General features: G+C 40.3%; 1 protein-coding gene across 14 annotated transcripts in view; it reads right to left on the reverse strand.

Moving 5' to 3' along the window:
• Positions 1–16686, reverse strand: part of ATP10D (ATPase phospholipid transporting 10D (putative)) — a 56209-nt gene that overhangs the window by 11774 nt on the left and 27749 nt on the right. For 13 of the 14 annotated variants that reach the window (XR_006167000.1, XR_006167001.1, XM_042807696.1 and 10 more), the window contains 10 exons: positions 14243–14478; positions 13383–13571; positions 10688–11303; positions 9136–9245; positions 8120–8246; positions 4949–5133; positions 2948–3257; positions 2240–2316; positions 1591–1716; positions 916–1116 (listed from right to left, as the gene is read on the reverse strand). Coding sequence is in view for 12 of the 14 variants with exons in the window: in XM_042807696.1 (XP_042663630.1) it covers positions 916–1116; positions 1591–1716; positions 2240–2316; positions 2948–3257; positions 4949–5133; positions 8120–8246; positions 9136–9245; positions 10688–11303; positions 13383–13571; positions 14243–14478 (2177 nt within the window). In the remaining 2 variants the exon portion in view is untranslated. Of the gene's footprint in view, positions 1–915; positions 1117–1375; positions 1503–1590; positions 1717–2239; positions 2317–2947; positions 3258–4948; positions 5134–8119; positions 8247–9135; positions 9246–10687; positions 11304–13382; positions 13572–14242; positions 14479–16686 lie in introns of those variants that run through there. The other variant, XM_042807701.1, reaches the window with a different exon arrangement.

The raw sequence follows: 16686 nt of genomic DNA on the forward strand, positions 1-16686 counted from the left end.
GGAAGCCTGTTCCAGTGCCTGACCACCCTCTCTGTAAAGAAATGCTTCCTAATATCAAGTCTGTTATTGAAAGGCTATGATCATCAAGAAAATGGTGAGGTTTAGGTAACTCATATGCTCAATGTTTCTTCTCTCTGGGCTACTAGTATCTGTCACTGCCTTCAACTGTTATAATAAAATATTATTTTAATTAAGTGTTAAATTAAATAAACGATAAAGTTAAAATTATGCAAGAATTCATGCTGAGAAAAGCAGAAATGAGGAAAGAGCTTACTGATTTATGTGATTTTGATTTAGAAACTACCCACCACTCCCTGTGGTTTTCTGTGCTAAATGTCTGGACATAATTTATTTACAGAGCAGATATCATGTACAGTGTTTTCAGATGGGAGAAAAAGTGTCACCAGCACATTCCAGCACATACCCATACGGGGAGAAGAACCCTGAATGACAGAACCTTCCTTAAGGATTTGAAAGGAATCTGTGCTCTGGGTCTTATCTGCTCCTCATTAATTTGGCACCTTCTATGATGGTGAAAAAACAGTATCTAGTGCCCTTACCTTTAAAAGTAACCCATTTTAAGGAAGAATTACAGCTGAGGCAGTGAATGAAGTCAACATGCTGGTAATGATGTTTATCTAGTACACTGCTTCAACTTAAGTCCTTCATTTCTCTTATCATCCAAATGTCTGATAAGATTGGGTGTATGACTGAAAAAAGCCTACAAAAAACTTTTGAAAAAACAGCTTTTATTTGAGCACATACATTCGTGCACAGGCCTAGATGTTTTTCTAAGAGAGAAAGTGGTTTTAAACTTCAAGTTTGCCTGATGTGAACCATGCAGGAAGGAAAGACAGAAATGGCTCAAATGCTGACCATTTCATTTTGCTTCAGGCCAGGCATTCTTTAACCTACCACAGATTTCTGGCTCATCATGTACAGCTGTGGGAGCTGCATGAGTATCTCCGCAGGCACATCTTTGTCCAAGACACCATAAATGATGGGTGGCACCGATGTAAAAAGGAGATTGAAAAGAATCAGGATCCAATAGTCAGTCATTGATGTGCCTGAAAACCCACAGAAGAACTGGTACCAGAACAGGAGGTTCACATAGGCCTGAAAAGTCAAAGATTACATGATAAAATTTTACCCATAAACAAGTGTTTTAAAAGCCAGGAGGAAAACAGGCAGATCTTAAGTCTGGTTACAGTAAGATGTAGAAAATTAAGTATAAATGCTGTGGAGCTCATGCCAATCCCACACTTTGAAATTATATTTGACTAGCACATAGCTTTACATTTCAAAATTGGACACAACTTGTTTAAACACTCATGCTGACACCACATTAGTAATGCCTGTTACCCACCGTTTAATCAAATCAGACAATGGCTTTCAGTGGAAAATGCAATCCAAGGAATGAGAGCCTCTGGTCTTTGCAGACATTATTGGAAACTGTTTGACATATGCTTTTTGTGTCTTTTTGAATCCATTCACAATAGAAACTAAAAAAGAATATAAAGACCCACTAAACCCTTTAGTTCTCTCAAATACGCAAAACTGTGACTTCCCTGGGATGGGACAGCTACATACCACATTCTTGTAGAAGAAGTAAAGCACCATGTTGGTAAGTCTGGTATAACACCAGTGACCATGGACAAGCAGCAGCTTCCTGAGGTGTCTAAACTGAGAGATTGCAAAGTCACTCGCCATCACAGCCTGCAACGCACATGAAGGAAAGGAGACGTTATATCCAAACTGTTAAAGATAAGCTTCAGATACTGCCAAGTGAGCAACCTACCTACTGCTGGAAATTCTTTATGATTTTTTTATACATAGTGCTTATGGTCTTACCCTCACTCAGATCTAAGCCCCTCCATACAACATTCTACACTAACACACACAGCTCAGCCCAACACAACAGGCAGGAACATGGCTGTCTCTGTTATTAACACACAACTGCACAGAAATCAGATGCTTAGACTGCTTGCTTCCTGGCAAGACATGAGTAATAGGGAGTTTGGTGACAGGCAGCAAGCTCTGTTGTTTGGAGTTTGAATCCCTGCAGCATCCAGCTTCTGAGTGCTCCTGGAAGAGTGCTGAGGCCCGGGTGCAAGCTCAGGCTGCAAACTCTTGCCCATGCAAGGTAATGGACTATGGAGCCACTGGGCCTCCAGGGTAAATTCTGAACTGATTTAAAATGGAATCTGATGTCATTTGCAGCTGTCTTTGTATACACTACCTGCATGCCTTCTTGGCCTGATATTCCCACACCAGTGTCAGCCACCTGGATCATACTGACATCATTGGCACCATCACCTGCAGAAAAAAAAAGAGGAAAAGTCAAAACTAACCTCTCTTATTTGGAAAGCAATCTGGAGGCAGTTTTGCTGGCTATCCCATAACCATGGGTGGCCAGGGAAAGACAAATACACAAGAACACCAGAGTTCAGAGAAAAACATTTTTACGGCCAGAAGTGCAGCCTATGGAAAACCCTACAGAAAGCAGGATTAGTAAGCAGAAGGCCTGGCTGAACCAAGCTATATTCTCCAACTGGATACTAGCTGTTCCTTTTGTCAGAATTTAGTTGGTATGCTGGAAGAGAAAATATGGGTGTTTTAAATCACAGCCAGTCATTTCCCATCTCCCTCCCTATTTTGAGGGGTTGTGATGGAGAATGACAAGACAAATCCCCTTTACTTGCTCCTTTGGACATGTTATGTAACACTGTGCATGACTGCTCTTACTGCTTTAGATTACCATGAGTAAGTTTATGGACTAAATTTGCTAGTTCAGAAGCCTAACATCATCTTTGGCACAGACAGCTACAATTCAAAGGACCGTCTTCCTTGTAAAGTAAATTTTGTGACAGACATTAACAAAAATACAGGAGAGAAGAAACTGGCTACTACTTCTTTTCAGAGAGAAGAAGATAACCCCAGGGCTCACCTACAGCTAATGTCATTGCCTTTAGCTTATTTCGCACCAGTCTGACCAGGACACTCTTCTGCAGTGGTGTGGCTTGGCAGCAGACCACAGCCCGACATTTTTCTGTCAGTTCCAAGAAAATATTCTGTAGGCTGTCATGAAGGACATGCTCTAAAGTGCTTCCATCAATAACCAGGCCTGCACTGAACCCTGGAGCTTGGGTGGAGGGACTTGCAGAGACATTCCCAAGATTCTGACTGGAGTTTTTTTTGGCAGAAGTATTCTTCTGGATGCCTTCTAAAATTTTGCTCATCACCAAGGCACAGGCATCCTAATTAAAGACAAGAGAAAGACAACTTATTAAATACTGTTTGCATCCTGGCTCCCTTTTCAATTTATAAAATATATATGAAGATATGGTCAAATGCTGCCCTTGTGTAACATTTCCCTTGAATCCAGAAAGGCTCAGACATGAAGCTGAATACCTCTTTAAAATCACAGAGGATACAGTCGCAGTTGTTAATAAAAGGGCCTGTGATTTTACTTTGCTTAAGTAGATTGGCTTGGGTATTGTACTAGGAGAAGAGGAAAAAACTGAAGCAAATCAGAAACTGTTCATAGACTATCAGAAAAAACAATCATTAAGGATTCTGTAATATAAATACAATTTTATAGAAGACTCTTGCTCTCTACATTTCCTCTGTCTGGTATGCAAAGCCAAAAGTGCATTTCAAGTCAGATTATAGGTGAGCTACAATGTATTACTTACTGAAGAACTGGCCTTGTGGAATTTCTTACCTTCTCAGGATCAATGCAAGATGCCCAAACGATTCTTGTTATCAATATACGTATTGTGTGTGCTATATAGATTAAAATATATATTCTTAAATTTTCTCATTATTTTACTTTGAAATGCAACAGTATCAAATCCTGTCTATTTTTATTTCAAATCCCAGTTAGAGGGAGGATGAGCACTTCTGCAAAAGGGCCTCAGTTCTCACTGTTAAGTAAGACACTTGTTCCCCAGTAGGAAAAAAGGAAGAAATAAGTGTTAGTAAAAATCAAACACCAAGCCTTCCTCAAATACAACTAGACTAAAAATTATTTCCTTTTCACTTTATTTTTCCCACAGTTACTACTTGCCACACAATCTTTTATGACAGATACAAATTGAATTTCTATAGTAACATATAAGCAGAAGAAAAAAAAGAAAAATGAAAGGTCTTAGAAAAATCCTCCAGTCCTTTAGAGAAGTCTCAGATTTCATGTCTCTGCTCTGATGATAGACATTTCATACATTAGCTTTACCAGTTACAGTCAATAATTTCTCTCTTAAGAAACCCAAAATTGATAAAAATCAAGATGTGATAAACAGCTAGTTGGTTATAAACATCCACAAGAGGATCTAATGATCAAGTAGGATTAAACTTGCCACCCAAAACTCTTCATCACACGACTCAATTACTGGGTGGTGGGGAGAAGGAGGCTTTTTCTCTGATAAAAATGTTGGCAGATTATTTTTCTTCAATCATGTGCGATGTACTTTAATGAGACAATTCTTTGTACATTTATGCAATACAATGGCTGAAGAAATATATTACACAGAGCAGCACAAAACCTAATTCAGTAGAATTTACATGACAATAATTTTTACATTGCTAACATGCTGTAACTCACAGCTGTTTGAAATGTCTAAAACATGTGAAGCATGTCAACTCTCTAGCCTACCACAAAGAGATATTAAGCAGTCTGTTCAATTAAAATAATAAATCATCATTTAGGGACTGTATATAACAAAACAGATGTTACGTGCATATAAAGGATTTAATACTTTATCTTCAAGGAAGCAAACCATCAGTTTTCCAGTATTTTCATCTTCCAAGAAATCATGCTGTCTTTGGTCAGTTGGGACAGCTGAGAACATTGCATTTTTCTGTATTGCCCTGTGATATAGCCTGACTGAATCCTTCAGCAGAGGAAAAAAAAAAAAATAAAGAAAGAAAAGTGTAATTTTCCACTCACCTTACTCTGTGATTTGAGAGTGAAGATTCTGTCGTCCGGTTCCAGCAGTTTACAAGCATAGGCAATATTGATAGCTGTCTCTCTCTTGTCACCTGTCAGCATCCATATTTTTATTCCTGCTTTCCGTAATGCCTGTATTGTGTCTGGAACACCTTCCTGCAGGCGATCTTCAATGCCAGTGGCACCTTAATTTAGACAAGTAGAAGGATTAGTGCTGCTGTACGTCCAAAACCAAAATGCTGCAAGAGTGACAGGACAAGATGCTCCTCTGTGTGTGTCCACATCCCAAAACAGATACTCTACTGGGACATGCCTGGGAATTCCTTCCTTCCACGTCTTTCTGTCCCAGAGCCCATCACATGCAAGACTATTGACACATACCCTCGTGACAACCTCAGGGGCCTCCAACTCTCCACAAGACCCTTTTAAGCCAACTTTTCTCATTCTCACAGTTGTTTCATCCCATAGTGGCTGTAGGACACTGAACCCCAGGCTTCTCATGACAAATATACTCCATTATTCCTACTCCCTCCTACCTCAGACTACCCCAAACCTTTCATGTATCACCTCAATCCTTCCTATCTCAAGGTCCACTTCTCTTCCTTATTCTCAACTCTGCTCCAGGCTGAATTCTCTGTACCTCGCTCCAAGCCCTCACCTTTTCACACTAAAATCCGTTCTTCTTATATCATATTTTTGCACACTGCAACCTGCCATTCATCATCAGGTTCCTCAACCACTGATTGCCACAGTACCTCCTGTTCCAGGTCCTTTCAATTTATAGCCCTAAACTCTGTGTTTTGCCCTTCCTCCTGCCTGCACTGCCAACCTTGACATACTCCCCCACAGGGAGGAGACACCTGCTTTAACATACATCTCTCAGTGGTTATAGAAAGACTTTCAACAAGAAAATACAAAGACTTTAACAGATATATAGAAAGACTTTCAACAAGAAAATACAAAGACTTTAACAGAGATACCCTCTATTGTGGTGTGCACAGCAGGCAGACCTGCATCCCTAAAACTTGCTTACAAAATCTTCTGTTCTAGTAACAATGAGGTAACACATCAGCATAAAGCAGAACCACCTCTGAAAAGCTGCAGTGTTAGCTGATTTAGTATGGTACAGGACATTTTCATGGCTTTTTCACAATACAAATGGTACTAAATCATAAACCATGGGACGTGGTTTGGCTTGTGAGATTCTCAGGCTAAGAGAGTTTCTCAGAAAGAAACTTCAGCCAGTTGCAGCTAGGTTTGTTCTGAAAGACAAACAAAACAATTCAAAGCAAAGTTTTCCCTCCTAGTATGTTTCTAGTGCAGGACTCTAGCCAGCAATTTGTATATGAAGCACTGACTGTCATATGGGGATGGATAAGAGCCAAAAGGTCAGGCAACTTTCTGATGCTACAGCAATTTCTTCAGAAAGTAGCTGCCAACAGGGCACAGAGCTCATGGCCCCTGATAATTGGGAAGATGAAAACCTCCAGGTCCTTGCTCTGCACTCTGCCTGCGTTTTGATGCAGGTCAACAGAGGAGGCAGAAGGAAGATGCTGGGATCTATTTAATACAAGCTTCTTTGAGAGACACTGCCAGGCATCGTGGGAAGAGAGAAAAATGTTGTTTCAACGTGGGAAGTCTATACACTTTACACTCCCCTTCTGAAGGGATCCAATTGCTTTCTAACACAACAGAAGCCAGTTTCCATATGTATACTGCTGAGATCCAGATCTGTGCTTGGTTAAGTACCGCACATTATGACTATGTTTTCCAGGAATAGATTTCCACTCAAACAAAGGTCTGAGGCTTTATATATAGCCATAGGGATTTCATACCTGCCTACACAGTGGACTATACACCACTGCTGTCCTCCATGATCCTGGCAATACTGAGATGAATTGAATTTCTGCTTGTTGTTCTTTGAGGACAGTCTTTATTTCTCACTCCTAAGAGGACAGTCACGAGTTACAGCTGCAGCTACCTCAGGTAATGTTTATGAAGAAAGCAAAGGAAGGCTCCAAGAAGCAGAATGAGAAGTGCTGTAAGTAGTTCTACTCTTCAGATCACAATGTACGTATGCCCCAGGCAGAGGTAACTAATCTAGCAGAGGTACTGAAAGCAAAAACCTTGGCAGTATGAAGCCATTTACCCTTCTTGTTCTCACTCCCATTCAACGTTAGGACCAACCCATATTGCTTAGTCCCACTAGAGACACAAGACAAAAAAAATGCCTTGGCCTGCAGCACAGCAGGTCTCCACAGCAACTAGACCTCCCTCCTGATTCCAGTGCAAAAGGGTGCCTGTACAGCACATCATCCCTTAAAACTACAGCAGCCAGCAGCACTGCTCTGGCTTCTCTCCGGAAACCGAAGCCAGTAATCCCAGAATTCCTTTTAATGTCAAGGTTTACAGCATTTGCCTTGAGCAGATGTGACACAAAATGACGAATGCAAGACCTTTCCACACAACAGGATCTGTCTCTTTTCAGCTTCTAGCATGAGCTGCCTTTACCACCACAGTCAGACCTTTGCACTCTGTTTTTCACATATTATTTCCTGGGCAGGCTGCTAGAGCTATTATCCCAGACTGCCTGCAGTTTACCTTTTACACATCTAGACCAAAAGTTTTTCATTTTGTTTTGGACTCCCCATTTCTGCACTGCTGAAAGACCAACAGAGGAGTGGCTCCTGCAGAAGCACGCCTGACTTCTTATCTCCTTATTACAGGAGGGCACAGCACAAGCACACCTGATGTGCCACAAATGATGGCACATGATTCAGTGATGAAAAACATGCCCAGAAGGGGATCCCTGTGAATGTTTGCCCAGGCAAGTCTGTGATTTGTTATTAACATTTCACGTGCTTATTATGATGACACCTAAAAATGCTGGTGAGCACAAAAAAGAAAGCCAATTAAAAAAAAAAAAAAATAAAAAATCGGTAAACCTTTACCCTTTACAAACAACAGAAGAGCACTAGCTGTCTTCAGTGTGTTTGACAACTAGTACAAACTTACCAGCAAGATTTATGAAAATCCAGAAGTGACAATAAATTCTAGGTCTGTAGAAAGCTACATGTTACATAAATTGAGGCAAGCACAGCTCTCTTGCAGGTAAATTCCAGTTCTGAACATGACAAGCAGTTTCCTGGGAGTTAAGCATTTTCTACCTACCGAGCAAAGTTAGTTCTGTCTCAAGCCTGGTGGCAGATTCAAGCAGCAGCGCCTCCCTATTGTCAATACTGGTTTCGGCTAAAAAATGTTGATTTAACCACTCAGCATATTCTGCATCACTCATCACCTACAGAGGGAGAGAAAACATACGGCATATATCTGTACTGTGTTTTCAAAGGCACCTCACAAGTGTCCTCACAATTACTTCTGCTGTCCAGATACTGACCCCAGAAGCACAGCCCCAGGCAGTGCATTACTTACGTGTCCCAAAATGTCCATGGTTTTAGTACAATGTCCTTAGTGTTAGATTACTTTGCCAGGCTTCACGAGCCAGGTTACTCACCCGCACCCTGCAGGTTCCTGGAGATGCCTGACAGATTTCCATTTAGATGGAAGGTGAGCAGGCCAGTGAGCATAGTATACTCTCCCTACTGCTCTTTAATTGCAGCACTGTCACAGCCACAGAATCACTGCATGACTGCGTACAGCTTGATAACTGTACAGCTACACCGCCTGTACTTTCACTTTGCATAAAGCTTTGTAAAGACATTTCTTGCCTGTTCCAACCCCTAGGGAAGTTTACTTCTGAGCAGGTTTGAATTTAAAATGGAATCTCAAAACATCACTTTTGCATCCACAGTTTGTAACACTGCAAAGTATTCGTGAAACCCAATAAAACAGGTCTGACTTCATTTGTTTCCTGTGTCTGGAATTCCAACCAGGCTAAGTTTCACACAAGGAGACTTGCTCAGGACTCCTGAATTAAAATCAGACTATTTGACAACCCCTGCATTAGAATTAGGCTATTGAGCTGCTTGGCATCCTGAACTGACAACAACTATGGCAATCTAATGGAATTCAAATTGATTTGGGTCAACTTACAAATTCCTCCTGAAAGAACATGAGGATAAACAAAATGTGGCAATGGAAGCATCTGTTTAGAAGCGGTGATGCCTGCTCCATTGGTGATACCACAAACTGTAAACACTCTTAAAAATATGTATTAAAAAGACTACCTTCTTAGCAATACAGAGAGTGCGCAGTCCTCTTCTGGCATAGTCATCCAAATGCTTCTGAGTTCTCTCTTTAATCTTCTTTTGTTCCATTTCTGAATTACTAGTACCCACTATCACACAAAAAGCAAAGAAAGCAAATTAAATATGGATTCTTAGACTAAATTTAGCGGAAAATTTTGAAGGGCTAAATAAATTTTAAAAATACCAAAACATTAACAGGTTTTAACTGTGAATATACCTTCACGTTTGCACAGTGTACTGTGGCTGTGTCTATAGTGAACACGCAGTGTGCCAGTCTGCACAAGCAGTGAGGGGGAACTCATCTGGTACTGATACATCTTTGGATGCCACTAGTGTATCAAAATGTTTCTCTAAAATAATTTTCTGAAATGAACTGGGCCACAGACACCCAAGCAGCTCTACTACCACTGGTCTAGTGGGAGGGAGCTAGAAGGGCAGTCACTGAAAAGGTTTTTTAAAAATAACTGTTAAGGGGTGGACTATTTAGACAGGCATTCAACTCACCTAACTTCGGACACGTAGAAATTAGGTTCCAAGTTTAGTTTCAGAATCAAAGTAAGGAGAGGCACCAGACATGAAATTACCCCCCTAGTAAGAGGACAAATTTTGGAGGTACTGTTTCTGTCCCATGGCCTACGGAGGCTTTTTATCTAGACTTCAGATGGCTAATGTTGGGCGAGTTAAAATCCACCCTTGGAAATATCACTCTTTCTCACTGAGATCAGCCAGCCATGGAACATACAAACCAAACTCCTTTTTGCAGAAATCAAGCCTTTAAAAATAATTCCTTTATATTACTTTCCAAACCAATAAAAGAAAATCCCTGGAACATCTTCTGAACTTAAATATGTTTAGGTATTTATTTCTAACATACACAGATACTACTTTCTCTTTATTGCCTTCAGTTAAAAATCAATGACTGTTCACTACAGTGTATGAATAAATCAGTTAGTGCTTCAACAACATGGTGCATCCCTCCTGTGGCAGATTCAAAAAACATTTATCCCTGAACAAGGCCCAGTAGGAGGCACCACACAGCTTTACAGATACTATTATTACACCTAGAAAAACAGAAATAGTCAGTAGTGAAGTGAAAAATACTGAAAAAGCACTGATAGGTGACATCTGCTACCAATACCTCTCTCCAACAGCTCAGAAACTCTAACATAGGTAAAGTCTAGAAAGAATCTCATTCTACCAAACACCTCTCACTGTGTAGCAGAAACCAACTGTTCAAGCTGATGACCTTACTTTATAACTGGAAATACTTCAGTTGCCTCCAAAGAGTCTGCTTAGACACCACTAAATGCTTTGAAAACCAGCTGCTTCTCTCTTTTCAGTTTCTGCACTAGCACACAGCACAGTCATCTCTAAGTGACAAGCAGTACGATCTTTCTGGGTTCCCTATAAGGAACTATTCACAGATAATAGTTCTGCTTGGTTACTTGTCTCTTCTTATGCATCAGGACATCTGCTCAACTGCACTGAAGAATGACAAAGGTGAGCAAAGAATTAGAAGTTCTGTACATACCTTCAGATGCAGTTCTCAACAAATCCATCATGACTGAGTCCGCACCTTTTGTGTACACCACCACACTGTTGGAGACTGGATGCCGAACCACCACTGACATCCTTTTCCGCACTGAATCAAAAGGCAGGATATGCAAAAGCTGAAACGTTAAAGATCCCAGACCTGCAAAGTCCACAGTTACTTGATCTGGAGTCCTAGACTGTAAAATACATTTATAAGCTCTAGCAGCATGAACCAAGGCAGCTTCATCTGGACTCTCAGCTTCGTAACATAGTTTGGTTAAGGGAGACTCTTCAGTAGAGGACGCAGCACTGCTGTGTTCACAGCCAGCAGCTACATTCACCATATCTAGTTCTTGAGGCATTTGGCAATTTTCTGGGCAGTCAGTATTGAGAGGCTCAGCAGCCCCTTCAGCAGCTGCATCCGAAGCAGATGAAGCCAGTTTCATTCTGAAAATAGACAGTTTGCTCACAAAACTATTGGGGCTTTCAGGTGATGACTCTTTTACACTTGGAAGTGGGGAGGAACTTAGTCTCCAAACTGACAATCTCTGGAACATCTGTCTGATTTCCTCGAGCGATTTAATAGGCATCCTACCCAGTGATGAGCGTCTCATCTGGAACAGAACAGTTAGAGAAAGCATTTATGTTAAATTCTTTGTATTTTATTATATTAAAGAAGGATAGCTTACAAACTATGTGTATTTCTTAATAAATGCAGTATTTCAAAATTTACCATGAGTTTGATTGCTTGTATTAAAGATTGTCAACTCAATTAAACATAACCATAAGTACACTAAACAGCTTTCTGTAAGAGCTCCATTAGTCAAACCAAAAGAATTGTAGAAATACTTCAGATCTGAAAACTGTACGCATTCCAAGTTTGATTCATGACTCCATGTAATACTTCTCTTTAGTACTGTTTCAGTAATGAAACAGTATGACATTATAACTTTTAAAAGTTGTGGCAAATGGAACTAGACACTTTAATTCTTATTCTGAATTAGCAAGATACTTAAGAATAAACCAACTCCATACCCCTCACAGTAAGTAGCTACAAGTACTGTTAAAAATATAGTACCTCATCTCAATACTTTTTTAACGTCCGAATTTAAAACAAAAGACAGTTCCCCTCTCATGATTGTTACAGAATAATTGGCTTACTGTTATTCAGAACAGTTAGGCAGCTAATAGCTTACAAACAAGTAACAAGGCATGCAAGGCTGACATTCATTTCTCATTACTGGTGAAGAGTTGAGAATGAGTTATCACCAGGAAGCATGTTCTCCTTTGCCACTGAAAAGCATAAAGTAAGGACAGACTCTGGTTTCAGTTCTACCACAACTGCATGCAAGCTGTAGTGTGTCTCCATTCAGCATCAAGGAAACAGAGACTAGGAACATCCTTTCATCGCCACTCCCCAGGGCAACACTGAAACGTCCTGTGGCCTCAGGCTCTTTCATGTCATTCCCTAACTGTGAACTCAGAAACATCACGCCACATTGCCCCTCCCAGACTACCTCCTAGTGACCTGGAGATCTTCTCCCCTGCTAGCAAGTCATCTGGAAATATTATTCTCAAAAACTGGAGAATCTTGCCTGTATATTTTTCTACATCACCGTTAAGGAATGGCTGATTTGTAACTACGAACACAGCTGCCCCATCCCCACAGGGACCTGGAGGCTGCCTACTGTGCTTTCTGTGAATGCCTGGAAGCACACTAAAATACCAGGCTTATTTATAGGACATAGGAGGTACTTTATACTCCACAGGATACCTTTGTGAATGTCTCCAGCCATGCTTGTAGGTTCACTGCCCAGATGGACACCAAAATCTAGTCCTGCACGTCACATTTTTTTCAAAAGACAAAGTCAATAAATGGAAATCACCAGGGGATGGGGGGAAGGAAACCAAACCTGAACTTGGGAATTATCCTGCAACACAGTCAAAATTGGTAAAAAAAGGGGTTATGAAAATCCCACCTTGAAAAATATAGTAGTATCTTTAAATATATGTTAGGTGGTACGCTCTGAAAACAACATGTGCTCTCAGGAAGACTTAAACACACTCCAGACAATTAAACCATGACAGTCTAGCAAATGCACCATACATTCAAGGTGAGACTACTTTATGTTGAACTGCAAAGCATTTTTTCTTCAGATTATTACACACATGAAACTTGATCTTCCATACTTTTGCTGAAACTCTATTTGAATAGTCAGGGAACAGGCAAGGACATTCACAGTTCCAATGTTCTGGGAGTCTTCTGAGATTACTCTTATCTTTCAAGCAACAATAACCTACTTGTAAAGGTAACCTGAGTGTTAGGGTACTCTTAAAGGAAGACATGAGCATATCTGGAAAAAAGATAACTAGAATACAGAAAAAATCACAATTGCAATTTAATCTCAAAATCTGTCTTGTCAAAGTTATGAATAGTCTATACACAGAAGCAAAAATACTGGAGCCAAGTTTTTTCTGCATTGGTAAAACATCACCAGCATTATATTACACATTAACGCAATGCACTCCATGCGTTTACAGTAATTCCCTTCTTTCTAACAGGATAAACCAATAGAGGAGGAAAGGATCACTTTTTAAATGTCAGTTAATTGTTTTTTCCTTCTGTAATCAAACAAAATGGAGCTCAATTTTTGATAAATATGGCCAAATAGCCAAAACTAAGGCCTTCTTACCTTCTGGCGTGGCTGATTGGGGACTGAAACTACAACAGTATTACAGATTGCCAGAGCAAGAAAGAAGTCAGTGATGTACATTGTCTCCAAAGATAACTTGCTGATGGCTTCTTCTGCTTGTTGATAGGAATGAGAAGAAATTTGGCTGAACTTCTCCAGCAGTTGTGTGTCTGGTACAACATCCGTTTCCTATTGATAAAAGGAACAAAACTATCCGTTAGTATATAAGCTTAATCTCAGTCTCTGGAGGTCAAATCAGCTACAGATGAATGAAGTGTAGAAGCTCATACAAATTCCTTCCTGTCAGATGCTGAGTTGGTTACACTAGGAAAGAGAGGAACACTCTGATGTCTTCACTGCCTTGTACTAGCCCACTGAAAACATCAGACTTCATGCCCAGACAGGTAAACAGTAGAGCCTTAGTTCACAGACACTTCAACGGAGATTAAACATAACAAATTCTATTTAGACACCTTCAGGTACAGAAGCAGAGTTTTTACCTCTTATAACCACCAACAAATATTGGTCATCCAGATATTTCCTACTAAAACCAAAAGAAAATGCTAGAAACCTCTTAAAACAAAAGAACAAACTGTTATTAAGATGAAGCTGGTCATTTAAGCTGGAGTGCTCATGGACTCACAGCAGCAAGAACCAAAGCATACACCTTTGTGATTCAACGAACATCTGCGATTTCAGCTTCAAATAAGATGCAGCCAAACAATCATATGAGATTCTGGTTTTTGTGGAAGAGAGAAAGGACTTCTTAAATGACAAACACTCTGATTAAATGGGGGTAAAAAGATATTTTTTCCAGTTAGTTCAGAAATTCAGCATCAAAAACAACACCTTTTACTTACAATGGGGCTGCTGAAAGCAACACGTCCTGAGTGGGGAACATCACCTGCTCCATCTTCCCTTCCTAGTGCAGGGTAACTACCAGACAACTGTTTCAAAGACTTTCTGTTCAACGGTTCATTCACACCTCTGCAGTTGTGCCCCTGACATTTTGACATATGGGTTGAAGAGCCACACTGACGATCAGCTGAATCCTCATCCTCTGAATCCATCTCTTGATAGGATTCCAACCTCTTTGCTATGGAAAGGGAAACAAAATTACTGTTCCATGAGCAAAAATAAACTTCTCTAAAACACTGTCTGGAGGTTCAGGAAACAAAACTTTAAAGTAAGGAATTTAGTACAGAGTTAAGAAAAAAACACCATTTATGAAAAATAAAACCCGTAACAAGTCATCACACTGACTTCCTGTTTGGAACACTGAGCCTCAAGAGCAACAGTCAACTGCAGTGAATTCAGAAGAGGGAGCAAGAATGATCAGAGATCTAGACAACATGAGCTGCGTGGAAACAGTAAAATAAGCTGGAGTTACACAGCCTCCAGAAGGGCACACTGACAAGGGCCAAATAATCATCTTGAAGTACACGAAGGGCAATTGCATAGAGAAAGGGAACAGCCTGTTTTCTATGCACACTGTGGGTAACAGAAGACACAATGGTCCTATATTGTGGCAAGACAGATTCAGGCTAGGTATCAGCAAAACTTTTTCAGAGAAGACGTGACATACTAGAACAGAATGTCTGAGAAAGCAGTGAATTGGACATCACTCGAGGTCCTGAAGAAACAAAAAATCTTGATAAAGAATGATAGAAATAACTTTGCCTTAGGCCAGAGAAATGGGACCAGATCACCTCCTGATATGTTTTCTAGCCTAATTATTTGACAAGTAAAGCTTCTAGCAGGAACTCATTGAAACTGTGTTTCTTATCATTTCTGTACTGGACAACCCCTCACACACACACACACGCATTTTCCAAGTATTTAACTGAAAAGCAGGTTTCAATAATAAAACTTTGTATTGACATGTCTAACAACTTTGAACTAAAGATATAAATGCAGGTCTGTGCCCCACAAATGTAGTTAGGAAGATCAGTGGCGTAAAGAACCTCTGTAGCAAATGGAAACACACCCATGCTACCATGTGCTTGTTAAGAACATACCCAAGTGTTTGCACTGGAGTTCTGGGGCAGTGTTTGACCACACACAAGAAGCTGCAATCTCAATCCAGACAGCACTGGATCACTGTACACTATTCAGCTTTCAAGTTTTTCCCTGTCACTGTGAAAATAGCATGCAGTGAGCATACACTAAATTTCAATGTCTGCATCCACAAACAGCACAGAAAAACTGTTCTGAAAGATGTGCATTGCCTATTTATTTCATCAAAGTGTGAATACAAACAATGGCATCCTAGGAAAAAAACAATATTAACATACAGACATCTCCTGCAACACCACTAATTCCCTATTTTTATCTTATTTAAAGTGGCAGCTACTGTAGTGGAAAGAAGTGAAAAGCGGGATATTATTGATCTATGTGAACAGGAAACCTATCCACAGTTCAGAGTCACCAGCTCTGATGCTCAAAATGAGATGAAAATAGGTTTATTATGTCACTCGTGAGTCCTTAAGCTCCTAGCCAAAGCAAAGAAGCTGAGCTATGCTCAGGGAATGAGCTACTGGATTTGCTAGCCTGTTAAGTTCTCCTTATTTCCTGTTGTCTTCTCATTCTGGAACATAAATGAAACCCACCTGTCCTTCATCCTGCCATTCCGATGAATCCAAGGAAAGCAGAGAGACTAGAGCTTACACCTTCATTAACACCCCTGATGTTAACATGAATTTAATAAGATAGTTCTTTTAAAAAAATAGATAGGTGGGAATGTAACAAACTGTGGCTCTCCACAACTACCAAATGTAATAACCCATATGTGGTATTGATACCTTTTACCAGAAAGCAGTAACAGTGGCTTAGGCCGTGTTTATAGAGGCAGGTTTGGAGAACGCATGCCCACTCCACTATGCTTCCAGGCTGTGGAGAAGCCTGCATGCTCTGTCTGAAGTAACATACGTGGCACCTCTAGTAACACCACACTGCTCTGCTGCCATGGTCCAAGCAGGACACGATACTTTAGACAGAACTCTGCATGGGGGGCACCTATATAGAGGATTATACTGAATCACAGTCGTTGCCATTGTGGACTTCCCTCTCGTGCATCCCTTTACTCTGGGCAATACAGATATAAATACAAAAATATATGTACAGACTAAGTGGCTTGTATGCAAAAAACCATACTGTCATGCACTGCAACACTTACTAGATGTAGCAGGAGCCTTGCAAAAGGCACCTTTATGCAACTGAACAAATGTAAAACAGGACTAAAACACAGGATCTCCAATATTTTTCAAACTGATTTTCAGGACTTGCCTAATTTCTAGATTTGTTA

This window comes from Tyto alba, unplaced genomic scaffold (genome assembly GCF_018691265.1).
Source record: "Tyto alba isolate M040663 unplaced genomic scaffold, T.alba_DEE_v4.0 Super-Scaffold_6, whole genome shotgun sequence".
NCBI lineage: Eukaryota > Metazoa > Chordata > Aves > Strigiformes > Tytonidae > Tyto > Tyto alba.